Here is a 27080-nt window from a genome sequence, read left to right as displayed (position 1 = left end):
AGCAGCTAATATCCACAGAGCTCTTACTGTGTAAGGCACTGTGCTATGAAGTCTAGCCTTATCTATAAAGGCAGGATACAAACACTGATTAATTTTACTATATAAAACTTAAATCTGTAACTTGAAATGTACTTACTAGAGCTTCAGCCATACTTAATTTAGAGGTTGGTAAAAGACAACTATTGAATTTTTGAGGTTGAATGACTATAAGGTGATAGTTACAGTGACTTAGAAGGTGGTAATGAAGTTTATAAAAGGAAAGATGATCTCAGTCTAAAGTGGCAGAAAGAAAACCTGTGTGGATATACAACTTAAGTTACTGTTAAAAGGTTAAATGTGCGTGGCAAATCTGAAGGTTATTTTTATAAAAGTTCTAGTAAATTAAACTTTCCTCAAGGAAAGTTTCTTAAACTTGATGAAACCTAAGTTTCTGTAGACCCCCTTGGAATTTCATGCACTATTTTATGTGTGTACTTAGATGACTGGACCATTTTCCTTGATATCTCAATAGAATCTTACCACAGGTCTTCGACCATAGTGCTATCTCAGCTGAAGTGACTAGAGGGCCTCTAAGACAGACAGTGAGACGAGTATGAAAGAGAACTAGAATCATCCAGCTAAGAATAAAGCAGAGTAAAGGTTACCCACATGAAGGTGATGGTTTCAACTAGTTGTATGAGAGTGTAGAAAAGAAAGACAGGTCAGCCCTAGATTGTGATCATTTTGTATGGCTAGAAGAGAAAGAAGAACCAATTAGTGAAAGAAATAGAAAGAAAACCAAATGAACACAGAATCAATAAGGAGATACCTTGATATTGGAAATCCATGACACATAAGATACAATGTTGTTAATATATAAGAAACCGATCATGCACACATATTCTCACATACAGTGAAATACAGTAAGATTAACAACAACAAAAAATACTCAATAAAAACAGTGACCTACAGGTGAAGATGGACAAGATGAAGCCAGACTTCTCAGACGATTCTTAATACTTAGCTTTAACTTTGGCTTCATAGTAAACATTAGGTAAGTGTTTTACATGTTCCAAAATAAAAATAAATCAAAAACGAGAATAAATACTCCCTGAATTTGAAAATAGACACATCAAGGACACTGTCTTTACATCATACTGGCAACCCAACAATGCTGATAGCATTTCAAGTAATTTTCAAAGAAAGTGTTTGTACTATTCTTAGGACAAAATGTAATTGCAAGGTGAAAAGTACAAAGAAATGTTAACTTATAAGTTTCCTTGAGTCAATTTGATTGTTAATAATAATCTTTTAAAACTCTTGTATGTGGGTCAAGCAAGTGATCTATGGCGTTATTGAGAACTGGGACCTTTTAGTATAAAAGGTGAAAAATACAAATATACAAATCAAAGAAATGTAATTCCCATGTTAAACTTGAAATGGAATGAATTCTCTTTTTGTTCTTTATATTATATAGCACTTATTTCCTAACTGTGTCCCTGAAAAGGTTTAGAACAGAATCAGGGCCGCAGTTAAATGCGCCCTGGGCACCCAGATACCATTCTCCCAAAGAATGAACCAAACCTTCTGTGGAGAAATAAATGATTCCAAGTTTGGAACAGGAAGTATTCAAGATACGCATGAGATAAGACATTTTTGTTATTTCAGAAAGCAACATAGGTATTCAGTATTTCGGTGGTTATATTAAAAACCAAAAACAGTAAAAAAGAGTTCCCACTGGCCATAGAGGGGGGCATTTGAGCACCAAAAAAGAATAATTACAGTTGATTGAAACAAGATGAATATATAAAAATGTATGCACTCACTATGGTATTTAAAAGAATCATAAAAGAGAGAGAAAAAGAGGGCTTTAAAAAAGTAGAAGGAAAAAAGCTTTTAAAATAAGAAAACATACAAATTTTAATAATTATCACTGGAGATAGCTTTTGTGGCAACCCCTTACTCTGAAGAGTGGTACTAAAAAAGGAAAAATTAAGCATTCATCCTTCTTTATATGTTTTAGTTGAATTTTAGAATGACTAAATAGCCCTAATTGACAAGAAGAAGATCTTCTCTACAGAAGAATTTCATCTAATAAATGTATAAGGAATAAAAAGTAATTAGAAAATCACAATTTTGCAATCAGTAATTGGTTCAGGAACAGCCACCAATGAATGCTAAAATCAGGACTTCGGTTCTCAAAAGATGAACCCCTTTTTCAACATGGTAAGCATTGTGGACCTCCAAATATATACATACATTCCTGGGCCCTTTTCAATACCTACTGAGTCAGAAGCTCTGGGGGCAGGTCCCAGTAATCACTTGAATGAGCCCTGTAAGGGTTCCGATATATCCTGGAGCTTGAGAACTGTGCTAGCAGGACAAAGAGTGATAATCTTTAATTGAAGGTTTAGGCATTCACCCCCAAAACTCGCTGATCAATCTTAGCTCTCCTAAAAGATGGAGAACCAACTGTTATATTTCCCCTAAGTGGAAGTACCTATGACATATTCTTGGCCACCCTCCACCAAGTTAAACTTAAATCTGTTGTTTTCTTTCTATTTGAAATCCAATTTATAGGAAATAAGGGAGATAGAAGAGTAAGTTAAGCAGTAACAAGAGGAAGCAAAGAATATTCAAAATCAAATTTCTTTAACATGTTAGTGATATGGCAAAACAGGGGACTATTCCAGAATAAAAGGACACCATAAATAAAATAAGAAGTACAAAATGTGTATTCTATTTTGTGTCCTGTTTCAAATAGGCCAGCTGGGGATATTTGAATTCAGACTGTGTTATTAAATAGATGATATTAAGGAATTGTTAATTTTGTTAGATTTGATAATGATTTTGTGGTTCTGTAAGAAAATATAGTTTTTAGAGCTATATACAAAAGCATTCAGGCAAAACAAAATGATGCCAAGATTTCCTTTAGGAAATCTTGTTTTGCACTTCAAAACAAAAAAGTAGGGCCTCCCTCCTGCCACAAGGGGTTAAGTCTCAGCACTAGGAAGCTCTCAGCAGCAACGCAGCACTGCAGGGAGCTGACCCACAGGGTACTGCAGACCTCTCCAGTGTCCCTCAGCAGTGTATTTCAGCCAGTCCTCCTGTCCTGCTCCCCACTCTGGGGAATCCTCTACATACATACTCCCCATTCCCTCCACCTCTAACCTGCACCCCAGCTTTGTATGCATAAATAAATAAAATAAATCTTTTTCTTAAATGAATACAAAAGGATAAATGAAACAAGTATAGCAAAATGGTTAATAACAAATCGGGAAGAATCATTACACTATTTCCTCTACTTTCATGTCTATTTGAAACACTCGTAAAAAAGAAAATTTTAAAAGATAGCTGCAAAAATAGTTATTAAGATGTATTTATGCCTTTATTTATAACAGTATATTGTAAGTAGATGTCTACTTGCCCATACCAGTATTTCTCAAATTATTGATATTGAAAGACTAATTTTTTACATGGTCCATAAAAGAAAAATGATGCAGAAGAACAGAAAATATAGCCTTAAAAAGTTTGTCACCAAGGTTATAAATTTCACATAACAAGCAGAGCAAATGTCAGCATTAAAAAATAATAATAAGTGGTTGGAACTGTATCCATTCGTTGAAAGTACACACATAAGCAATGGGGGATTGCTGTTACATTCATAGTTTTCTTCTGTGACCACAATTAAGTTTGGATGTGAGTTATAATGCTCATTTGCATGTTAACTTGACCTTGTGCACTAACTTGAGTTTGTGTTTGGCCGTGCTTCTCTCTGGAAACGATATATGTACCTCAGCTGATTTTATTTGTAGTCATAGGTTTTTGCCTCAGTCAATTCTATTACTGATTTCTCAGCAGGTGGCCCATTTTCAGAAGCTTACCCTGCAGAAATCATAAAGAATAGGGGAGATAATAGGCTGAAGCACTTGCTGAGTTTTTCACTTAATGAATGAACAAAAGTTATTTTTAAGTAGTTTATCTCTTCATATCGGGAGCTCAGCTATTCCTCACACTGTGTTATATATTTACTGATACGTCATGACTGTGACTTTGCATAGTAATTTGAAATTCAAATATACCATGCCTTTGTTTTTTAGACAGTACCCATCCTGCCAGTCTTCAAAGTTTTTCTTTCTTCCCTCTTGGCTGTGGTCATGTTGGTTTGGACTGATTACTTCAAAAACAGTCCATTACTGTAGACTCCATTTGTGTTTCCCAAACTTATTTTGCATGTAATAGTTTGGTTTCTTTTTTCATGTCCTTGTCATTGGATCTACTAGGTTTCTTTATATGGCCAAAATCTCAAAAAATCTTTGCCACTAACCTACTTCGCTCAGCCTTTTCAACAAAAAGAACTTTCATCTATGAAAAGATTGTCATGTTTAATGTTATAGTTTAAGTATTATTCGGTGTGGAAGTTGTAGGAAGAATACCACTAGCTAGCCAGAACCAACCCCTTGCAGAAAACATTGCTGTCCCTTCGGTGAGTTCTGCCTACCCAACAGTCCAGTTCATCCTCTCAGGGATTTCCCAGCTCACCCATTGTAGAATCCTGGTTTCCTCCCATGAATGGAAAGCACATTGCCCACTGGACAGTTCACTTACACATAACCATCTTGATGATAGTTTGGACACTTTGACTGAAAATTCTACATAATTTTTCTAGCCTGATCTCTTTTTGAGAACTATGTGGGTTTGGTAAAGGCAAAGGGAAACCATGACCAAATGACCTTGGTTTGTGCTAATAGCTGAGTACCCCAGCCCCAGCTCTCCACTTACACGAAAGCTTTAACGTCAGAGATGGCAGTGCATGCCACATTTCAGTACATGATACGTGATACCCTCTATGTACTAACATTTATGTGCACTTCTAGGATATTTTGTGCTGCGTACTAAGCATTGTAAGGGCGTGCAGAAGAGAAAGTTAGGATCTCTTTCCCGTGGAATCTTAAATTTATTTTTTATATTTTAAAACACAATGTGTAGACTTAGGGCTTGTGTTGTGTGTGTGCGCATTTCTGTCTGCGTGCATGTTGGGGTGTTAATGATGCACATGCAGATAAATAAGGTGGGAACTGTGTTATAAATGGTAAAGAAAAAAGTGATGAGGACTATCTAAAGGCAAATTGGTATTTAAATAGGGTTTTGAAAAGGTAGTTAGGATTTCAGGGGGAGTCTAGTAAGGAAGTAGCTTTATATAGTAAAGAAATGCAAAGGTTCTGCTTCCAGTCAACCACTCTTAGTTGTACAAATTCGACCAGCTCACTACTCCCTGTGGCCTCCAGCTTCCTCATCTACAAAGTGGCAATTTGAGTCATAATTATCATACAGTGTTTTTAGGAAGCCTAAGTGAGATACGGTTTTCTTTGTAAACCATAAAGTGGTTTACATAAAGTTCTATGTATTAATATTAAGGATGGCATAAGCCAAAGACACGGGAATTTAAAACCAGTGAACCTTATCGCCTAGCACAGAAAATGTGTGCAGATGGCTGTGACTGTTGACTCACCCATATCATTCCCTGCATGGGAAAGTAATCTTAACTAGAAAAGCTTTTCAAGACTTATACTGAACCCCTTATGCCCTTTAAAAAAGTCACTTCAGGGGCCTTGAAGATCTTCAGATGAAACTTCTACCCATTGTAATATTTTCTTTTACAGAATTCATGTAACTTATGCAGTTTTGTTTATCTGAAGTGTGATTATTACTAATTGAAAATTTTACACGTGTAAACTTACACAGAATTAATTTTGACTTTAATAGATATTTTGTACTACAAAGACAGTAAATGTGTCTTGCAGACTATATTGTTTAGAGAACACAGCTCTCGTGGCAGTGCCTGGTTTAGAGAACAAGTCTAGGGTAGCCCAGACCCCACTGTGAAGCAGGAGCGGGTGTGAATTATTTAAGCTCCTTCCAGGGACCACCTTTTCTCATGTTATCATTGGGTCGTGGAACTACCTGAAATGAGGACTTAAAGGAAGACTAACCCACATCCAGTGAGATGTCAGAGAATCGATTCATGTTCTTTGTTTGCCATAAATATATTTAAAAGTGTGTTCAGGAAAACTATCCAAAGCATTCTTCAGCAGCATACAGAGAGTGCTCGTGTGTAAATGCACTTCGTGTTATATCATGAAAGTTAATGCCCCTTGTGCTGTCCAGCCTGGGCTCCAGTGAAATGTTTGGAATGACTTCTCTTAAGGAAAGAAAATTTGCTTAATGACTAACCCTAAGTCATTAAGAAAAGCTTTTTGAGGAGAAAAAAAGTCCTGAATACTAATAGTGGGGTTATTTTATTTTGATGAATGACTCTAAGTTCTTTCTTCTTTTACAGACTATCTTGCTAATCATGGCCGGTTAAACGAGTGTGAGGCCAGGCGCAAATTCTGGCAAATCCTGTCAGCTGTTGATTATTGTCATGAGCGGAAGGTCGTGCACCGTGACCTCAAGGCTGAAAATCTCCTGCTGGATAACAACATGAATATCAAAATAGCAGGTAATGGGGGCACAGCTGGCACTGAGAGGAGCAGATGGGAGCCATGGCGCTTGTTGGGTGTGGAAACAGATCTGTAGGCAGAGATGTGGGGCATTTGCACCCATGACGTCAGCTTTCTCCACATGTATTTCATCTACCTCCTTAGATCTCTGCGCATGAAAGTGTGAGAGACAAATTCATTACTAATAGACACAGCGGCAGAAGGACAGCTGTGAGCCCACTTCTATCCTCAGTGTGATATGCACAGGTCCTTCTGTGGGCTCTGCTGGAGCAGGCAGGCCAGTGTGATGGGGTGAAGAACACCTGGGTGCTGGTGTCATGTGTACCCTGCTGCTGGTAGCTGAAGAGAGGCAAGGGAGGAGGGGATGCAAGGAGAGTGAGAAGTGATGGCTACACAAAAGCACGTTGCCTAGGATTTTGATTTATAGCATACAAACTAAGGCTAGAGGTTATCTTGTTAGTTTTCTGCCTGTCATTTTCACAGTTTAATAAAAGCTTATTTCTTATCCATATGGTCAAAACTCTAATTCAGCAAATACCTATGTGTCTGGTGTGGAGACTAGGAATACAAATCAAAAACTCTTTTTCATCTGATCTGAGAAGTCTAGTGGGGAGATTAGAGTAATTAAAATTCACATGAAGCGTGCACATACCAAGATGTGAAAATGGACCTCTGAGTTACATGAATACTTAACGATTGACAAGTTAATAAAAACAAAAATCTTCAAACACAAAGAAACCATGCCCAAATCAGTGGCTCTTATATTGACTTTCAATAAAAGTAAAAGGCATAAAAAAGAATAATTAAAGTGCAATAGAATAGTTGCCCTAAAATAGATCTACAAAATACAATAGACGTATAGATGAAGGAGCATCAGTCTGCCTGAGGCGTCAGGGATGCTTCACAGAGAAGAAACTGACTTAAGCTTGAGGAGCTAGGAGTTTGCCAGGAAGGTGAGCAGAAGCAGGATATCGCGGCCAGACAGGGAGGGAGACTGTATCTCCCTAGGAAGGGGCTGTGCCTGGGGACACCGTAGCTCAGTGTTGGCGCTGCAGTCTGTGGGCACAGGGAGGGCACAGTGGGAGTCAGACAAAGAGCAGCATCAGAAGGGTCTGAGTATCTGAAAAGCGATTTTAGGGTTTCTTCCGTAGGTAATGGGGTATCCTGCCTATTGAAAAGTTGAGAGTGGGAATGGAATAATGCCTCTGGCAGCAGCGTAAAGATAGGTGGGAGGTGTGGGCAGCACTAAAGACAGGAAGAGCAGTAGATGCAGTGGTCCGGCTAAGAAAATGTGGCTCTGACCGGGCGGCAGCCATGGGGGTTGGAGGTGTGGGTGGGAGGAAGGTCTGTTTGGTTAGGGTTTAAAGACCATCAGGGGCATGGAGCAAAAACTTAGCAAAGTTGCAAGCAGTGTTCTAGGAGAACAGAGAGACACCCGGATGGAAGACGCTTCCAGGAGCTCGCTGGAGCGCTAGGATGGCTGCCCCCTGGGCTCGCCGAGTTTAGAGGGAAAGCAGCTGCCTTGCTTGCTGCCCTGTGGCATAAAATAAGTTTAACACCTCAGATTGTGCATTTAACTCTTATTTCTTTGTCATTTCTATTCATTTTTGTCTTGGGTATCTTGTGGAAGGTACATAACTAATTTTTACTTACTTTAATTTTAATAACTCATTTTCAATGCCATGTGTTCATGTTTCAGGGAGGGGATAAATCTCCCATTCTGTAGACGGTAGTTTTTTCCCTGATCTGAGTGCCTGAGTAGGACATAGCACTTTTCTCAATAATTTGTTGTATTCCCATTCCATGAGTACAAATTTGCATCGATAAGTCATCTTTGCTTTGAAAATACAAGCCATGGTATTTTTTCCCATATTTTCTATCTGTCACTGTGGAAGACAGAAAAAAGGGTTTTTCCCTTAATCTTCATATGACCCTTCTTCCATTTATTTTTACTTATTTTGTTCCTGTTTGCCAACTTTCCTGTTTTCCACACAGAAGTGGAATTTTAAGTTTACTTCTCCTTGAAAACATCAGTTGACCCCCCCTTAGAGAACACTCTTGATTTGGAAGTCTTATAGAAACAAGGTGTTCCTGCATCACCTTTTCATTCCTTTATCATCAAAACAAAACAGCACCTTAAAGGGCTCTGGGAGTCATTTTTAGCAGAGAAAAGTTGGAGTGTGAGTCATGCTATGGGAACTCATTTCTCAAGAGCAAATGTCAGAGCAGAACCCCAGAGGAGCTGCAAGCAGCCCATACAGAATAGCCTTTGAGACGAAATCCAAGTGTTGCCTCAACGGAACTCCTCTCCTGTAATCCCACTATACCTAGGTAAACTCAGAGTTTCTGTGTCATTATGTAACATCTAGGTGTTTGTTTTCTGCCTTTATTTTGTTTTTGACTATCTAAATTTCCCTATTTCCAAGTACTATGCTAAATACTATGTCATTAAACTTCAGTGTTCCTGTCCTTCATTTTAGTAACTGCGCAAGTGTTTCCTCACAGCTATTGGCTATGACCATTTTGGTTTTCAGTTGAGAGTAATTAGATGAATGACATTTATTTTTATTCATCTTTCCTAATCTGAAATGTTAATAGTAAATTCTTAGGTAAGGGTAAAATTATATGAATTACTTGGAGGAGATTTTCCAGAAAACACCATCATTCAAATAAAGCATCACTGGGTCCTCCCTGGTGGCGCAGCGGGTTAAAGCACAGCACTAAGAAGCTGAAGCCACTTCAGCCTGAGTTGGATCCCCACCCCGGAGGTGACCACATGGCGTGGCAGACCTCTCCTGACCCGCCCGCTGCTCCCCTCAGCAGTATACTTCATCAACTAGCCTGTTCTGCTCCCCACTCTGTCTCTGGTGATCCTCTGACTGCCCTTGCACCTCTGGCCTGTACCCCAGTTCTGTATGCATAAATAAATAAATCTTAGAAAAGAAAAAATAAATAAAGCATCACATAGAGAATGTGGAGTTGGATATTTGCCTGTTTAGTTTGCTGGAGCAAATTCTGGCTGTGCTCCTTGGTGTAACCTTGGGCTGATTATTTTACCTCACTGAGCCTAGGTTTCCATAACTACTAAACAGAATAACCTGTTCTGTCGGAATGTGGAGTGGCTAGGGATAGAAGTGGGGAGCATAAGAATATAGACTGTGGAGCTGTGCTGCCTGGGCTTGAACCTGGCTCTGGCGGACTTCTCTGTCTTCAGCTTCCTCTCCACAAAGAGGGAATGGTAGATGTTCCTATTGCACAGGTTACTGCCATGGTTAATATTTGCAAAGTACTTGGAACAGTGCCTGGTACATGCTAGTGCTGTTTTAAATGTTTGTTAAATAATTGTTAATTAACGTTCCTGACACCATGGTATTTTGTTGAATGTTTACTTGATCAAAGGTAGCTGCTATTTGATTTCAATATATAATCGAATAAATATAATATTTGATAAGTAATAAACAAATCCTCACAATTTGATAGTAATATAACCCCCATCGACCCCCCTTTTTTTTGGACTTACTAATACAGATCTCAGAAGAACAAGGAGAGTTTGTCATTTATATTCTATATTGTCTCTGCGTGGTGCAAATTTTTTGTTCTGAGAGGGACCTTCAGTGTATTTAGTAACACATGATTAGCCTGATTAACCTGCTTGAGCCCCTGAGTCACCTGTCCTTAGCCAGAGAGGCACGCCCATCATCCCTCCTCATTGCTTCTGGCAGTCTTCCTGCTTACTGGAAGACCTTGAGATAGGATCTCTCTATGTAATTGCAGCTTTTTACCCTGGAACAAAGTTTAAAAAAAAAAAAAAAAAGGTTGAGACAAAGTTTGCTTGTCAGTAACACACTTATTGAAAGACATCCACTTCTTAGCCCCCTGCCACTCTGCAGTGTAGGCGATAAAGAGGGCTTTGCCTCAGCCAAGCGCAAGGGGACTGTCTTTCCCTCCCAGCTTCCTTTGCAGTCGCAATCCATTGCCCTGAAAAAGCGAAGACAGCCACACGGACTGGGTTTTGTTTTTCCCTCTTGATCGCCTTCCTCCCCTCCACTCTGTGAGCCCAGGAAGCCCACTTTTGCTTCTTAGCTCATGGAACGGAACGCTGCCTTTGGACAAATAGCTACCTCACACTGGTCAGCAGGATCACATTTCATCTCAACCCTGGCGGGCGGTCGTGTCCTTTGACAGGTAGGGAGGGCGTGACTGATGGTTGGACGTGAGCCGGGCAGCTGGCCTTTCGCTGGCCACGGCAGAGTGTGCATTGACGTCAGTGGTGGCTCATTAGCATTCGGTTGTGCCTCGGTCCGCTGCATCTCTGCCCGCTCCCACCTCTCCTTTGTCAGCGTCATTTTCTCATCATTGTCTTCTTCACCCCATCATAATAATTACAAACGATGGGTAACTCTTCATGGCAACTGGCTATCTGAGTTCTGGTAATTTTAGAGACAAGGATAAATTTAACCCCAAAGCCATCTGTTACTCTGTAGGAGGGTTTTTGTTTTTTTTTTTTTTTAATTATAAATTAGACATTGTAGCACAATGCTGGAGATTTAAAAATTGCCTCTGTTATGTTATTTCCTAGAAATCGTTTCTTTTTTCTAATCTTAAAGGCCGGGTTAGGGCTTCTTTTGCTTCTGCCTTTAAAAATGATTTAAATAGTTTACTTTTCATTGGTAACTTCTCCTATTTAGTGTTTTGTCATCTAAATAAAAATCATGAAAGTATTTCATAATCACAGTCACTTTGCAGGCCTCACACTGACAGACTACTGATCATCTTCTCCATCTTCACTACTTCTCTCTTACTGGGTTTCCTGGAACCCACTGTGAAACTTGTTAGAAACCCAGAATTCAGGGCCCCAACCTTGGTCCACTGGACCCAAATCTGCATTATAGTAAGCTCCCCAGGTGATTTCGATGCATGCTAATGTTTGATCTATGTCACCCCAACAGATGAAACAGAATTCTCTAATGTGCTTGGTGTCCTCAAACACTAATCATCAGGGTCAGCTTATTTACTCTGTACAAGGCCCTATTAGTCCTTGAATGTGGTGTTGAATATGGTCCTTGCTACTGGTGTTTGGGTGCGAATAATTTAGGTAATCTAGTAGTGACAATTAATTGATTTTTATTATCGGGAAGGTGCTGTTTTCAAAGATACCCATGGGCTGTTTCTGGTTAGCTAGATAAGAGGGAATGAGGGAACTCAGCTTTTGTGAGACCGCATTGATTTCCAGGCAATAGTAATTGATCTTTTCGGTGACTCAAGACTCTACCCCCAAGATTCTGCCTCTCGTCTATAGACATTTTAGGCCACACAGAAACCAGATGAGAGAAATATATCTATCAGGAAATCTCAACCTGTATTAGGCTAAAGCCTCAGAACATGTGCCTGAGGTGTGGGGCGAAGTGTGCATATCTTCACATGCCTTATAGGTTCCTGGCCCCAATTTGCAATGTGGCAAAGGGATTCTCTACACATACAAACAACAGCTCTCCAGATGCCAGCCAGGCATCCTACAGTTAATTCATTTCTGGCATTGTCCACCTGAGTTAGCATTAGGGTCCATGGATTAAGGGTTCAGTACTTCAAGACTGCCCCCACACTTCAGATGCAATCTTAAGTCTGGGTGGATACCTGTGCTCGCAAACCATAACTTCCACCATCTCCTCCTTGGGTTCAGGTAATTTGCTAGAGCAGTTGACAGAAGAGAGACAAACATTTTACTTAATTATCAGATAACGTTGAAAGGATAGGATTCAGCAACAACCAGAGATACAGAGGGCAAGGATTAGATTCCAAAGAGATCAGAGGGCAAGCTATGTGGAGCTCCCTGTGGTCTCGAGGCCTGCCTTTCTCCCCAAATCTCCACACATTCCCCAACCAGAAGATCTCCTAACCTTGGCCTTTGGGCTTTTGTGGAGGTATCGTTACACAAACATGATTGATGATGTAAGTGAGCACTGATGATTGATTCATGACCAGCTCCTCTCCCCTGCCTTCTGTTTCCTCACCCATCCTGAGAGGTCAAGAAAGAGGACTAAAAGTTTCAGTGTTCTAATCACAGGGCTGGTGCCACAGTGAGCCCCTATCTTAGGCGCTTCCCAAAAGTCCCTTGTTAACAAAACAAACACCTGTCTGGCTCTGGTTACTTAGGAAACCCCAAGAGTTTTAGCTCTGTGCCAGAATGGGAGGAGGAGCAAGTACAAGATCTACAACATGAAAGGACATGTGTCTGCTTAACACATCACGGGTTCTTAAATATGAATATAGAGCCCTAAAATGAATGTCGGTGTACCTTTCTAACATTTACTTTGCAAACATCTCAATTTGCCCATTTGCTTATTAAGGATACTAAGAACAGCATTCAATATTAAACAGAAGAGAACGCCCTTCAGCTGGCAGAGGAATACGTTAGAAAAATCTCTCATCTCTATTTAATGGAGAGGATTTTTCATGATTTATGACAGTCTTATTCCAATTTTAAATTGGATTAACTTCTCTGACTAGTGGAGTTCTTGGAATATCTGTGATATAGTGAAGAGGAATACCTGGTTTGAGATTTGAAGATTGCCTAAGCCACTTACTGCTGTTGATACTTAGGCAAACTAGTTAAGCACTTGAGCTTAAATTTGTCCCCTTTGCAGGTAAGGACAGTCAGCCCTCACAGGACCATCTTCAGGATTCAATGAGTTAATATGTACAAAAACACCAGCTGTGTGATCGCCTCACCCAAAGGCATGGCATAAATGTTTTTCAGATTTTATTATAATTCATAGACCATGTTGCAGGACTAGGTGTCATCTTATTTCTAAAACTTCTTATGATTTTTATATTGAACTTTCTTAAAATTGAGAAGCTAAGAGATTCTTTGAGAAAAACTTGTCTTTTTTCCTACCACTTAAAGAAATGTTAAAAATCATGATTGAGCTGACAAATTCAAGATGTGTTCTAAGGGAGAGTTGAAACAATTACTCCCACACAAATGACAGATTACTGCAGAAAAATGAAACTTCTTTCTACTTTCAAAATTTTGTCAGAGTTGCTCAGTCAATCATGGATGAATAAAAATAGTATCAAGATAGAGAAGCCAGACTGAACCCTGGATTGGAGTGAGAGGTACCAGAATGAACTCGTGGACAGGTTGGGTTTTGGGTTTTTTGTTTTGTTTTTTTTGTTTTTGTTTTGTTTCAATGCACAGATACAAAGGCAAATGTAAACATGTGTGTGTGGGTTTGTGATCATACATAGGTTCCCTAGTTCTGTCTGCTGACAGGGCCTGGAAGCAGAGACATCGCAGTTCCAGTGAGAATATGCAGGTCGTGGTCTTGGTTTCTAAAACCCACTCCACTGTAAAATGAACCAGGACTCCTTGGGGAAGAGGTTGACCCCAGGCCTGAGATAGGGAAAACAGAAGATAAGGAATTGCTTAAAATAAATTGAAACTCATAAAAAATGGCGTGGGTCTGTTGAAGGGGCACAGGTGCCAGTTTGAATTAGTTCCTTGTGACCAACGCTGGAACCATTTGGACATCAAAATAAGTAATGGGAGTATTGGCCCAAGACCCAAAGAATGAGTAAATGCTTATGGCAGATGTCACATAATATGACAATATTAGTAAATAATAAATACATGAGTTCATGAATAAATAAAATGGGGAAGAAGGAACAGCTTTTCGTTAAAGAAGAACTGTAATTGCATATAGAAGGAGTGAGGGAAATGAGAACTCACCATTAGAGCACAGCAGTCATCTTACAGCAGTGACAGTCTGCCAGTGAAAGCTAATGGCGAAAGTTTAGAGAGAGACAGACTGGGTCGTCCCAGTGTATCTTCTCTAAAATATTTATTACCACATAGGGGAAAGTAGTAAATTTTTAATTGGGAAACTCAGCAGACACTGCCTCAATCAAGAGATCAAGAGATCCCCGGTACCTACATATTACACCTATCTAGACATTACACCATGCTGCTCCCGGCCTGATAGAGACGAGACTTACCCTCTGTGACGTTCTTCCCCAAAAGCCAAGATTTCCATCTAATCACACGACGCAGCCATGCCCAGACTTGGGGCCAGTCTATAAATACTTGCTTGACCTGTCCTCTTTCTGGTCATGAAAGATAAGAAAAGCCCCCAAAACTGCTGCAAATAGAAGACAACCTACACACATTGTAGAATGCTAAGCTTTTTGAAAAGGTACATTAGTGGGAAAACTGGTGAAATTTTTTTTTTAAGATTTACTTATTTATGCATACAAGAACTGGGGTATAGGCCAGAGATGCTGGGAGTGAGAGAATTCACCAGAGACTGCGTAGGAAGCAGAACATGCATATGGACTGAAATATAGTACTAAGGGGAGCAGCGGGGAGACAGGAGAGGTCTGCTGCTCCATGTGGTCAGCTCCTTGGTCGTGCGGCAGGGCTTCGGACAGCTTCATAGTGCTGGGCTTTAACCCCCTGTGCTACCAGGGAGGCCCCAAAACTGATGAAATCTTAATTGAAGTCCATGGTTTCAGTGTTACTTAGTTTTGATGATTATGCTAATATAGTTACGTGAAATGTTCCATCGGGGGAGTTCTTTATTGTTGCAACTCTCTGGAAATCTAAAATTGTTTCCAAATTGAAAGTTAAATAATGTCAAAGTGAATCCAGTGTTACATAAGCTTTATCACAGAGGAACGGCAAGGAAATTTTCCGAGGGACATAGCAGCCATCAGTTCAGGCACTGACTCCCAGATCAGATGTTGAGAGAAGACATTTAGCCTAGAAGGGCGCTTCTTTGTCAACAAGGCCAGCCCAGAGCTGCTGCTAGCGTGAGAGAGAGGAACGCGCAGTGGTTATCTTCATGATACCTTCCAAAAGTCAGATGATAAAGTGGGTTTTTCATTATTCTCTTGTTGTGAGACGCTGTCCTGTGCTTGCATGGTGGTGGAAGTGTGTGTTTTCATGGAGGGATGAGTGGATGCAGTTGGCGTGAAAAGCAGTCATCATTCCATGGGAACGCATGGCCACAAGAGCGAGCGCGCCGTTTTCGTATTTCGTCCCTCTCGCTCACCCTTCGTTTCACTACATGATTTAGGCAAAAGCTGCAGACTGTAAGGAAGCAAATTATCCAGATTCCCGTGAAGAAACAGACTTACTTTAAGTGCCTTTCCTTTGCCACTGCTTAAACCTGGCAATTATTAACTTGCTCAAAAATAGCTACGCACCACCATGCCGGGGAAGGCCAGAAAGGTAGTAGTTAACAGTGCTGGCTCTAGGCATACTTAGTTTCTGTTCCAGTTCTGTTCTTTATATACCCTCTAGGAAGGCCCTTGCCTTTCTCTTCTCACTTTCTCCCAAGATAAGCATCCTTTGTGGGGTTATTATGAAGAAATCATTTTTAGGCAGCTTAGGTCAGCTTCTAGCACATGGTAAGCACATTTAAATGAAATGCCAGCGTATTCATTCAGCAGACCTTTAGTGAACAGCTGGTGTCTATAGACAGCATCTAAGTTCTGGGCATACAGACACGTATCATTGCCCCCTCCTACTCCCACCCCACCCCCCAACTCCAGGGATTTAGGATAGGGAAAACAGATAAGTAAAACAAAAAGAATCACTATTCTCTTTCTGTTCTCTTGAGTAGCCCACTCAATAACTACTACTTACTGCACACCAACTGTGTTTCAGTAGCTTGTGTAAAGCATTATATATAATCAAAGTGGTAATACCTATGCAGTATTTAGCATCTACATCTATAGTTACTTTTATAGAAGAACTTTAAGAAGTATAGATAGTGTTCCAGTTTTGCCAGTGAGGAGACTGCGGTTCAGAGAAGTTAGGTCAGTTGCCCAAGGTCACCCAGCTAAGTTGGAAACCGGAAATTGATCCCTGTCTGCCTGACGCCACAGCCTTCCTTGATCCATATGTCAGATGATAATGGTACGATACATAAGTGCCCGAAGTGGTTTGCAGAAGACACTTGTCTATCTGCTGTACTCGTTTTAGCGGACCTGATTGTCTTCAGTGTTTCTTTTAATGTTCCTGCAGCTCAGGTTCCTAGTTTGTTCAGTTACCTAGAGGAAATAAAAGTCAGCCACTCCTTTGCACCACTTTCGTAAGACAACGGGAAGCTTTCATTGTCCAGGATGCATAAAGCTGTGGTTGAGTCTTGGCTACCACAGGCCTGGTTCTTCTTCTCATGCCTATGCACCTGCATGGGAGTGAGCCTCAGGCAGAAAGAGGCAGCTTTCTGTCCCAATCACTGCTCTGAGTCCTTCCTGGAGTCTGGGGAAGGTGGGATGAAGGAACTCTCTAACAGTCGGTGAGACGGTCAAATTCTACAATGCTATTTGGAGAGTATCCTCAACTTGTGCTAGAACTCATCCTGTGATTATGGGTTAAAGTATAGCAATTATCGTACCTATTTCAGGATCTCCAAACACATCCCAGAGCTGCTGGTGCTTTTCTGTGTGAGTGAAATTAACATTGCCCTCCTTGAATGTAATTTGAACATCTAGTCCTTGGCTCACTTGAGAACTAGAGAGTACAGTTTTTCTAGAATACAAGAAACATGTATCTCTGTGAGCATATGCGTTATGATGTGGTGTGAGTAGGTAGCCGTGGAGACAGGAGTGAGTCAAAGGGCTGAGACCGCTGACAGTGATTTTGGAAAGAGACTGTGGGACTGAACTGCCTCGAGTCGGCCGTGAGAGCTCTTGGGGCCTCCGACTCCCGGCACCATGCAGGCCAGTGCTGTGCTACCAAACCCAGTAGCTGCCCAAGGCACCTTCATTTCTGGTCTGGACCCTTCGACTCCCACCATGCTTTTCTTGCTCTTCCAGTATATTTCCTCAGAAGGCTTTTCTCTGAAAGGCCAGTTGGTAATGACTATGCCCCAGGCATTTTACATTTTTAATCATATTTAATCTGCACACTGTCCTTTCTGGGTAGGTGGATGTCCCCACTCTTGTTTATAAGATATGAGAACTAGGTTTCAGGAAAGTCAAATAACTTAGCAAGGAGGATTTGAAGTTAGGCAGGCCTGGAAATCAGCTCCATTGCCCCCCAACTTCATGGTTCCTGCTCTGCCAGGAAGCTGTGGTTGGAGGCTGTAGCTGTCAATGTTACTATCTCTTGCCACCAGTTTTTATATCAGCTGGCTAGAAGAACCTTCCACCTCAGATACAGATGTGTGTGTGACCTCAGCCTGTGAACAGAGCTGGGGTTTGTGTAAACTCAGTGGAGCCCCACAGCAGCCTGCTGCACAGCTGGGGAAGCTAAGTCTCACAAAGGGATTGGTGGCGTGGCGCCTCGCCAGTCAGCCCGGCACTGGAGACTGCTAGGCCCCCTCGGGCCCCCACAGCTCTGCTGTGCTCTGGCTGGGTGCACAGCTGGTTCCTGTGTTCTTCAATCAGGAGCATATGATGACACTGGACAATGTGACTGTAACTTAGAAAATAGTAGGAATCTGTTTCTTAAGGAAGAACAGAGATTGAAAGCTTAGCAAAAGGGCACCAGCTTGCACCTGGACCAAAGCTCCCAATTTTCATGCACATTGAAACGCCCTAGTACAGTGCTTCGAGGCTGCAGGCTACCGATGAAGCTGGACACTCAGGCTGACTAGTAACATCAGAGGAAGGCTGTTAGCTGGCAGTATAGTGCTGCTGCCTTCCATAAATGAGAAATCAGTGGAATAGTGGTCGGTGGCTTGTGTGCAGCTCTCACGTGGTAATTAGAGCTGGTCAGATGGCCATTGCCAGAATGAGGATGTAGAGCCAACACTTAGAGTTGTTCCTTGGGAAACTCTACCCCGTGCCTAAAAGGTCTGTGTCTTGCCACCCTGGGGTCACGACTGTGGGAGCAGCCGCCTCTCGGCTGTGTTTAGGTCACTAGTCCAGGGTGGTGCTCGTTTTTGTCTCTTACAGACCATGTAGGAGAAAGTGCTCTTCATTGTGGAGTAATGGAAACTCAAAGATTATCCACACCAGTTTTGTTGTCCACAGCTCTTAAAATACAGGATTTTTGAGGTCTTTTCCAAATTCTTATTCATTCTCTGCAAAAAAAAAAAAAAATGTGATTCTGTTTACACATTCAATCAACAAATATTCCTTGGAATACTTAATATTTGCTAATCATTATACTAAGTGCCCATTAAATATCACAGAATAGATGTCATATCATTCCTCACAGAGTAAAGAGTAATGATCGTGTTAATACAGCATCATAAAATTTGTTACAGAGAAATTCTGTGTCATTTGAGAGCACCAATGAAAGTAACATTTATCTCCATCCCAACAGATTTCGGTTTCGGAAATTTCTTTAAAAGTGGCGAACTTCTGGCAACATGGTGTGGCAGCCCCCCTTACGCAGCCCCTGAAGTCTTTGAAGGGCAGCAGTATGAAGGGCCGCAGCTGGATATTTGGGTATTGCTCTCTCTTGCTGTGTTTACTGCATCTATAATGGGAATACTTGGTATTCTGCTCCCTCTTCTCAGCTCTTGTTACCTGACAAATAGTTCCGACTTTCCTGGGTTGCTGAACTGTAATTAGATTCTGGGGAACTATTTCTAGGGACAGATGTTATCATTCCAGTATCAGCAGTAACTTAAAGTTAAGTAGTAATTAAAATAAATAAATTCAGATCTCTTGATATCTAGTTCCTTACTATAATATTTTATTATAGTTAGGTTTTCAGATCTTTTTTCAAGTTCTGAGAAAACGGTACATTTAAAGCAGGAATTCACTAGTCCATAGATTTATAGAGCTTCGTGGATGTTTAGGAAAACAGTATCTGAAATTCTCAGGAGGAAAAAAGACTGTGTTGTTTTGTTCCGTAGAGCATGGGAGTTGTTCTTTACGTCCTTGTCTGTGGAGCGCTGCCTTTTGATGGACCAACTCTTCCAATTTTGAGGCAGAGGGTTTTGGAAGGAAGATTCCGGATTCCGTATTTCATGTCAGAAGGTAACAGCCTCCTTCATTGTGCTCTACAGATTCTATGCTCCAAATGCAATGCCTCAGCAGGAACTTCCCTTGTTCTGTGAGTTTAGGTGCCAGATAAGTTGACTGAGTTACAAAGCTACAGAAATAAGCAGCCCGCTTCATGTGGGTAAGAAAAGTTGCAGCCTTCCTACTGGTGACTGAAAACAAAGTTTCTCACATTACGAAGAGCAAGTCCTTCCATTTACTCTTGTTTTGTGTATGCCCCAGGGCTATTTTAGATTTAGAGGAGCACTTTGTAGATACAGATTCACAACCATTTTACTGTAACTATGAAGTGGATTTCCCCATATTCTTTGGCAGGATGTTACAAAATTTAAATTTTTATTTAAATTAAAAACCAACTGGCAAAGCTATTGATTTAAGATGAGATACCATAATCTCTACCAATCTTATATTAGGTTGTTACATTGAAAGCAACACAGTTAAGTGTCCCTATTAGCTTAGTTTTGGGTTATCATTAACTCTTTGGTGCCTAGTAACAGTGAAACATGCCCTTGCAGTTAAGAGCATGGAGTCTCGAGCCAAACTGCCTAGGTTTAGGCCTCAGTCCACACTTGCTGGCTGTCTTCCTTTGGCAAGTTCCGTCTCCTTTCTGTGCTTCAATTTGCTCAGTCTATAAAATGGAAATAACAATAGTTCCCAATAGGGCTGTGGTGAGGATTAATTAAATTAAGCTGTGTGAAGCCCAGAGCCAGTGGAGCACGTGCAGGGGGTTAAAGGGCACTGAGTGGGCCCAGAGCGCAAGCTCATGCCCAAGGCTGCAGCGGGGCAGGCTCTTGGTGTCGTCAGCGTAAATAGTGCCCACATGCATGTTTCTCAGCTGCGCTGTGGGGAAAAGCCACAGTCCACTGGGTGCCGCACACGCAGCCTGCGTGTGTCAGCTTCAGAAGTGGCTGCAGATCCCTTTAGTCTTTTGCTTGTTCTGGGGATGAGGCTTGTTTTCCTTTAGTGGGAATCTATGTCTGTGTCTAGATGTTTTCAGTTGAGTAATTCCATAGAAAGGTTCATTTAGCACAGAATTGGATACTCATTCCTTCTATTTTTCTCAAGTAGTCATTCTTTGTAATGGTTAATTTTATGTGTCAACATTGACCATGTTTTCATTTCCTCATTTGACCTTGGCTCTCTAGCAGACACTGCAGAGGAGGTTAACACTGTGCACAGAGTCCCACAAGTCAAGGAAATAGACCAACATGTAAGGCGATTTGTGTGACTTTTGTGACATTGTGTTTTGCACAGATTGTGAACACCTTATTCGAAGGATGTTGGTTCTAGACCCGTCCAAACGGCTAACCATAGCTCAAATCAAAGAGCATAAGTGGATGCTCGTAGAAGTTCCTGTACAGAGACCGGTTCTCTATCCACAAGGACAAGAAAATGAGCCTTCCATCGGGGAGTTTAATGAACAGGTTCTGCGACTGATGCACAGCCTTGGAATAGATCAACAGAAAACCATTGAGGTAAACGGCGAGAGGTTTGGTTAAAGGTGTTTCAGGGTTCTGGTGTACTTGGTAACTTGAACTTTCAGGCTCACACCAGTCAACCCGGTCTTGGCGCAGGGGCGCCCCCAGTCCCTAAACACATTGCTCCCTTCCCTGGAGGTGACATCACACTCCAATTATGTTGGCTTTGAGTTGATGCGTACTGTCCTCCCTTTGTCCCACCGCTTAAAGATTCAGGAAGGGAAGACTGAGAAAAGCAAAGATGAGAGCTTAACCAAAACAAAGAGAAAGTTTCTTCCAAGGTGAACATAAAGTTTTATGTGGGTCATAAACTAGTTTTATGGAACATAAATGTGCAGACACAGGACAGGCCGAGACTGGGCAGGAAGCAAGAACAGAGGCGTTGGGTTTAGGAAAGCTGGGGGATTTAGCTCATGAACTGGAGAAACTGAGAAGGCAAAAACAGGTGGATTCCTGATTTGGAAGGATTATGGGTCATAGAGCTGAGGTCACGAACCTGGGAAATTCCTCTTGGCTTTTTTTCCCCTGCCCTGTAATCTTTAGCATGTGCACAACATATACATATTTTTAATACCTCCACACTGTAAAAACAAACAGTGTTTTTAAGGAGGAAGCATAATCAAAAAGGATAAAAATGCCCTCCTGTTTACTGTGAAAACCAAACTTGAAACTTGTGCTGCCTCTTCCTTCATCATGGCCATAAGTGAAACCGAGCCGGCCTTCCTGCTTCGCTCCTTGTGGGCCGAGGCCGTGTCTGCCCGCGTCCGGGAGGGGGGCCCAGCGGGAGCTGCACCTGTGGAATCCCAGCTTGTGCCTTTTGCCAGGGGCCCCCAGCGGTGCATGTGCAGAATGTCAGATGGGATGAGAAGCCGGAGGAGCAGCTCCTCTGTTCCACGAGCGTCTGGGAAAGCTGGCCAAGCAGGAATGTGCAAAGTTGGGAAGCAGCTTATTTTCAAAGATTCAAGAGGGTGGGACTACAAAAACAAGAGGAAAAAATTACCTAAGCATGGAGACACAGTGTCTCTCCATCTAGCATCCAAGTACCATTCTCCAGCCCAAAATAATCACCAGAAAGTTCCCCAGTGACTAATCATTCATTCAAAGTTTTCAATGGTTTGGACTTTTGCTCAAGCTGTGGACTCAGATCCTCTGGGCTGAGGTTGCTAAGTGACCTTACACCATAGTTACCGCGATGAGATGGGACTGCCCGGCCCCATTGGGGAGTGTCTGTGTGAAACAGTGATGGCCCTTACTCTGGGTGCAGTGAATGGGTCCTGTTCAGGTGAAAGGCCAAGTCTGAGAGGTATCACAGTTTATGTGAATCTTGCTGGGGGCCGGCAGCGTCTGTTGTCCATTCGAATTCATTTTGAGCACACACTTCCTTTGTTTTCAGAACACGTGACTTCTTCCCTTTTTTTTTTTTTTTTTAGAAAGGTGTAGATGTTTGGATTGATTCTTACGGTTCTCTGCCTTCGGCACTTGTTCTCTCTTTCAGTCTTTAGAGAACAAGAGCTATAACCACTTTGCTGCCATTTATTTCTTGTTGGTGGAGCGCCTGAAATCACATAGGAGCAGCTTTCCTGTGGAGCAGAGACTCGACGCCCGCCAGCGCAGGCCGAGCACCGTAGCTGAACAAACAGTTGCCAAGGTAACGCCCCATTAGCCAATAGTCTCATCCATGCATGTGCCTTTTCACATGTTTGACACATTTTTCATCTTGTGGTACAAAGGGTTAGGATTTCATCCTCTACTCTGTTTTTCTACAAAGTTCTGCCTCTGTCATTTCATAGATTCTCAAATGCCTTAGGACCTTCCTGTTTTAAGGATTAACTTTATTTCAAAACATTCTTTGAAGAGATTTTTCATTATTTTATTCTCTCATGTGAATTCTCATAAGAATCAGTGTAGCTCGCCCGTACATTGACTTTCATTTAACAAGTTGTTATTGCAGATTTACCGTGCGCAGGCTTTCATTATTCAGCACGCTGGGGGGTAGGAAATAGAAAACACAGTTACTGCCCTCAAAGACATGACTATATAGAAGGAAAATAAGATAACATCATCAGAAATAATTGTTAATCATGATAGAGAAAGATAAGTGCTCTAGGAGGACTAAGGGCAACAGGTATGGCTGATGGGGAGCCTGAGAGGGAGAGGCATTTAGAAAGATCCTCACAGGTGTGGGCGTGGTGAGGGAGAGGCGGGAGTCAGCTTGAGTGCAGGCGCTCAAGTGGGCATGTGGGGGCCTGTTAAAAGTAATCCGCTTGAATTGAAGTGTAGGGAAATGAGAAAGTTGGAGTGGTAAGTTGAAGTCTGTGGTGAAGGGCTGTGAACGCCAAGGTAGAGAATTCACTTCCAATTCAGGAAATAATGAGGAACCGCTGCAGACTGTGAAGCAGAAAAGGGACGTAATATCCATGCTTTAAGCTAATTAATCTGTAACGTCGAGAGTGATAGATTGATAGGGAAGAGAAGAAATTTGGGCAGAACAGTGAAGAGATTATTACAGTTGTCGAGACAAGAGGTACTAAAGGCTTGAACTAAAGTGTTGGAAGGGGCAAGAAGTATTAGGACTGTGTCAGAAGTGGACTGTTGGCACTTAGTGCGTCAGAGAGGCAGCTCTTAACAGTGTTCCTATTGGAACGGAAAAGAGTTTCACACACGAGTAAACAGTGTTTTCATTTTAATAGTTGGGAAGTACAGTCAGAAAAAGAGACTCGAGCTAATAAACATATGGTCTGAAATTTCGTCACGGTTAGACAGGAGCACTGTGACCAATCCTGAAGCAAAGCGGCCTATCTGCTCCCTCAGGGTGTTCGTCAGCCGTCTCTCCGTTCCAGCAACTTCTCCTCAGTCAGCACTGCAGCACCCAGCGCGCTGTGTGTGTATTTACAACAACCTCGTTCCAAAGACTTCTTTAATGTCCTCAGTGATTGCAAGAATCCTGAAAAGCAGATCCCAGCACCTATCATCTTACTTCTTATGAAGTGATTGTTACCAAAAGTATGTCATTCCTCTGTCCTTCCCAAGTTCACAGTAAGCTGACTTAGTCCAGGGTGGGTGTGAAAGTTGCCCTGAAATGTGTGTTCCCCCTCATCTGGCACAGCACAATGTACCATGTGAAAAGAGGCAGGGACCGAGGAGAGAAGCATGTCGCTGTCGTGTTGACTCGCCAGAGCAGTATCTTCAGTGATGCTTTGCCCTAGTAATTTCCTTTCCTATAGCAGAAGCAGTTAGTAAATTTGAGAAACAGAAATCAAAGTTCAGTTTTATCATTTGATTGAAAACCTAACAAGGGTAAGAAGAATGTTACAAATAAACTACATTAGAAATTTTCACTTTATGACATGGTGCTAAAAAAGTTTTAATTTAAATGATTCTGCTTGAAAGGGAAAGAAAGTTGTTTGGCCTCTAAAGTGACCTAAGATGTAAACCTCTGAGGAATGATCATATATGAAAAGCTGTTTCTTTGTGGTGCTCAGAATAGTTTACAGTGTATCTTTTATTCTTTATCACATACTACATGTCTAAGGATGTTGATATCAGAATATACCCATTATAAAGTATAATCTGAATGTATTCAGATTATTGTGTGTATGTGAGAGAGATGTTTGTAATGCATTGCCCTCATCCTTGAAAACCATCAACCTGACACATTTTAACTAGATCATTAGAAGGCGTCTGAAAACAAAACTCTGCATTCATCATGCAGTCTAATTCGTACATTAAAATGTGCCTGTGATTATTTTAAAAACTTTGGAAAGAAGGGGAAAGGAAGAATTAATATTACTGAGTTGAAGAACTTAAACTCCCTCAATGTGAACTTCACTGTGAAGTAGGTATTTCACCCTTTTTACAGAAATAAGACCCAGAGAGATGGTCGGTAGCCTGGTGAAGTCCCCACAGTTAGTAAACGGTGGGGCCAGGAAGGAAGCTCACATCATGGGAAAGAAGCTAGAATCATGCCATTATGTTTCTTCCCATTTGTTGGAACTGAAAGCTCCCCATTCTGTATCCCTCAGAGTGACTGAAGCATAAAAAACACAGGCCATCGCTGCCTTTCAGAGCCCGCACGAGGATTTGTTCCTGCAGGGGCTTGCAGTGTCCTGTTAATAAGTTAGTCTGCTACTTTGAGGAGGTGGGAGGAACGGATTACCCAAGATTCCTCTTTGAAATCAATGCTTGCCAACTATCAGGAAGGAATTTTTAATTCTTTCTTTAAATGATTTTTTTCCCAGAAAGTTTGTTGTGCTGAGACGTCCCCCACCTTCTTCCTCTTCACACGTGCCCTGGTCCTGGTGCCCTCATCCCCTGCCTTGCAGCTGGCTTTTATTCCTACATTTTATGTTTTAGGGGTAGTTGTGGGTGTACATTGTTCCCTGGTTCCGTTTTGAGCTCCTGGAAACCGGGACTGTTCTCTACTTTAAGTTTTTCTAGAGTAATGTCATTAAGAAAACAGATAACGTATGTTTGTTGAATTGAAAACCTTTTGCCGTGATCTGTATGAAACGTAAGGATCTTGCCATGGGGAGGAATGGAGTTCTGTAAACCCGTCTCAGGATCAGGTTGCTGAGGCTGCCGCACCCCGACAGCTGCGCTATATATGTGCTTTGTCAGTTCTTTTCTAGAGTTTCTGACAAACGGCTGTCCTTTTATCGCACCAGGCAGAATTCTTTTCTTCCAAGAATTTTGTGTATTTTTCGAGTATAATTTTTTTTTAATCTTGCCTAACTGTCCTTGCCGTGTTCCAGGCGCAGACGGTGGGGCTCCCGGTGACCATGCATTCCCCGAACGTGCGTGTGATGCGCTCTGCCCTCCTCCCACAAGCGTCCAACGTGGAGGCCTTTTCATTTTCAGCGGCCGGCTGCCAGGCAGAAGCGGCGTTTATGGAGGAAGAGTGTGTGGACACTCCCAAGGTAAGTGGGCGCGAGGCAGCGAGGTTGGCTTGGGGCTTTCAGTTCGTGTTGCACTGTGGCTCTGTTGAACTTTCTCATTTCTGCACGTCGTCAACAGCGTTAGCTTGTAAACAGTGGCCCCTTTCCTCCTCCAAGTGTCTAGATCCCCTCATGACTTCGGGAATATTTTTTGAAAACAAATTGTAATTCCGCCCACAAAATACGACTGTTGTGCTAAGCTGTTCGTATCGCCCCTTTCGTGTGCGCTGCAGCTAAACATGACGACATCTTTTTGATCATTTAAATGTCTTTTTTGGTCTGGTTTGAATGTGCTTGAAGGAGAAAAGTTTATTCTGGGGAAATGTGAAAAGTTAAAGTTTCAGCATGTGGAAAATGCGACCACTCTCATTTAATGGACAGTCACCTGGCTTCTTATGTGTGTTTTAGACACTTAGCGTCACGTGACGTACAGAGCATCATCTTCATGACATGTGTCATCTGAGGACACAGGTCTTGGAGTCTGTGTTCTTTACTGCCTCGAGAACTTGGGCAAGATGACCAGCTTCTGTGAACCTCAGTTTTGTATAAAATGAGACCTTTGTGAGGATTAATGAGTGTGAGGTTCTGGGAAGATTATAGCGAATGAATACCAGTTTCCTAGGCTTTTAACTTCTAGGTAATGACAGAGATGAGTCAGACATGAGTTCTGCTCTCAGTTCATGGTCTAGCAGAGAGACAGTGCCGGGAACTAAAGGCACTGGACCGGGCAGGAGACACTGGTAAAATAGCTTAAAGAGCTGTCAGCCACAGAGCTCCAAGGCAGGCGCAGGCCACTGCTTGTAACTGGCTCCAGCGGGAAAGTGAGAGGTGGGAACTAAGAGGCAGACAGAGCGAGATGGCAGGAAACCAGGCTGAGGTGGGGACCGCTGAGCCCGGCCGGCCTTGGGTAGGATCCGGTCTGAGTCGAGCAGCAGCTCACTGCGTCTACAGGGGAGGAGGAAGAAGCATTGTACAGAGGAAACACAAATGGGTTAGCTTTGAATGGCCAGCCGAGGAGTTCTGGACATTTTTCTCGGCTCTGGGACTCCCAGCCTGGGAACATCTTTCAGTACAATGCAGTGATTTTTCTAAATGTCCTGCTCTGAGGTTGGAAGAGCTTTGATCAAGGAAGCTCTGTCTTCCATCTTGAGAGTCAGAAATTAGTCTGGAAGAGCACATCGCCCACATGGGGACAGAGGACAGAGACCAGGGAGGTGAGGGGA

At 42.0% G+C, this 27080-nt stretch overlaps 1 protein-coding gene across 2 annotated transcripts in view; it reads left to right on the top strand.

The window, feature by feature from the left end:
- Window positions 1-27080, top strand: part of SIK2 (salt-inducible kinase 2) — a 93518-nt gene that overhangs the window by 57476 nt on the left and 8962 nt on the right. For both annotated transcript variants that reach the window (XM_004689277.2, XM_012729586.1), the window contains exons 4-9: window positions 6320-6481; window positions 18760-18884; window positions 19298-19421; window positions 20700-20920; window positions 22419-22571; window positions 25675-25839. In XM_004689277.2, the coding sequence (XP_004689334.1) occupies window positions 6320-6481; window positions 18760-18884; window positions 19298-19421; window positions 20700-20920; window positions 22419-22571; window positions 25675-25839 (950 nt within the window). The remainder of the gene's footprint in view (window positions 1-6319; window positions 6482-18759; window positions 18885-19297; window positions 19422-20699; window positions 20921-22418; window positions 22572-25674; window positions 25840-27080) is intronic.

This window comes from Condylura cristata, unplaced genomic scaffold, assembly GCF_000260355.1.
Source record: "Condylura cristata isolate star-nosed mole 26May11 unplaced genomic scaffold, ConCri1.0 scaffold00025, whole genome shotgun sequence".
In the NCBI taxonomy this organism is placed as follows: domain Eukaryota; kingdom Metazoa; phylum Chordata; class Mammalia; order Eulipotyphla; family Talpidae; genus Condylura; species Condylura cristata.
Note: the sequence above shows the minus strand (reverse complement) of the source record. Positions and strands in the feature narration are given on the sequence as shown.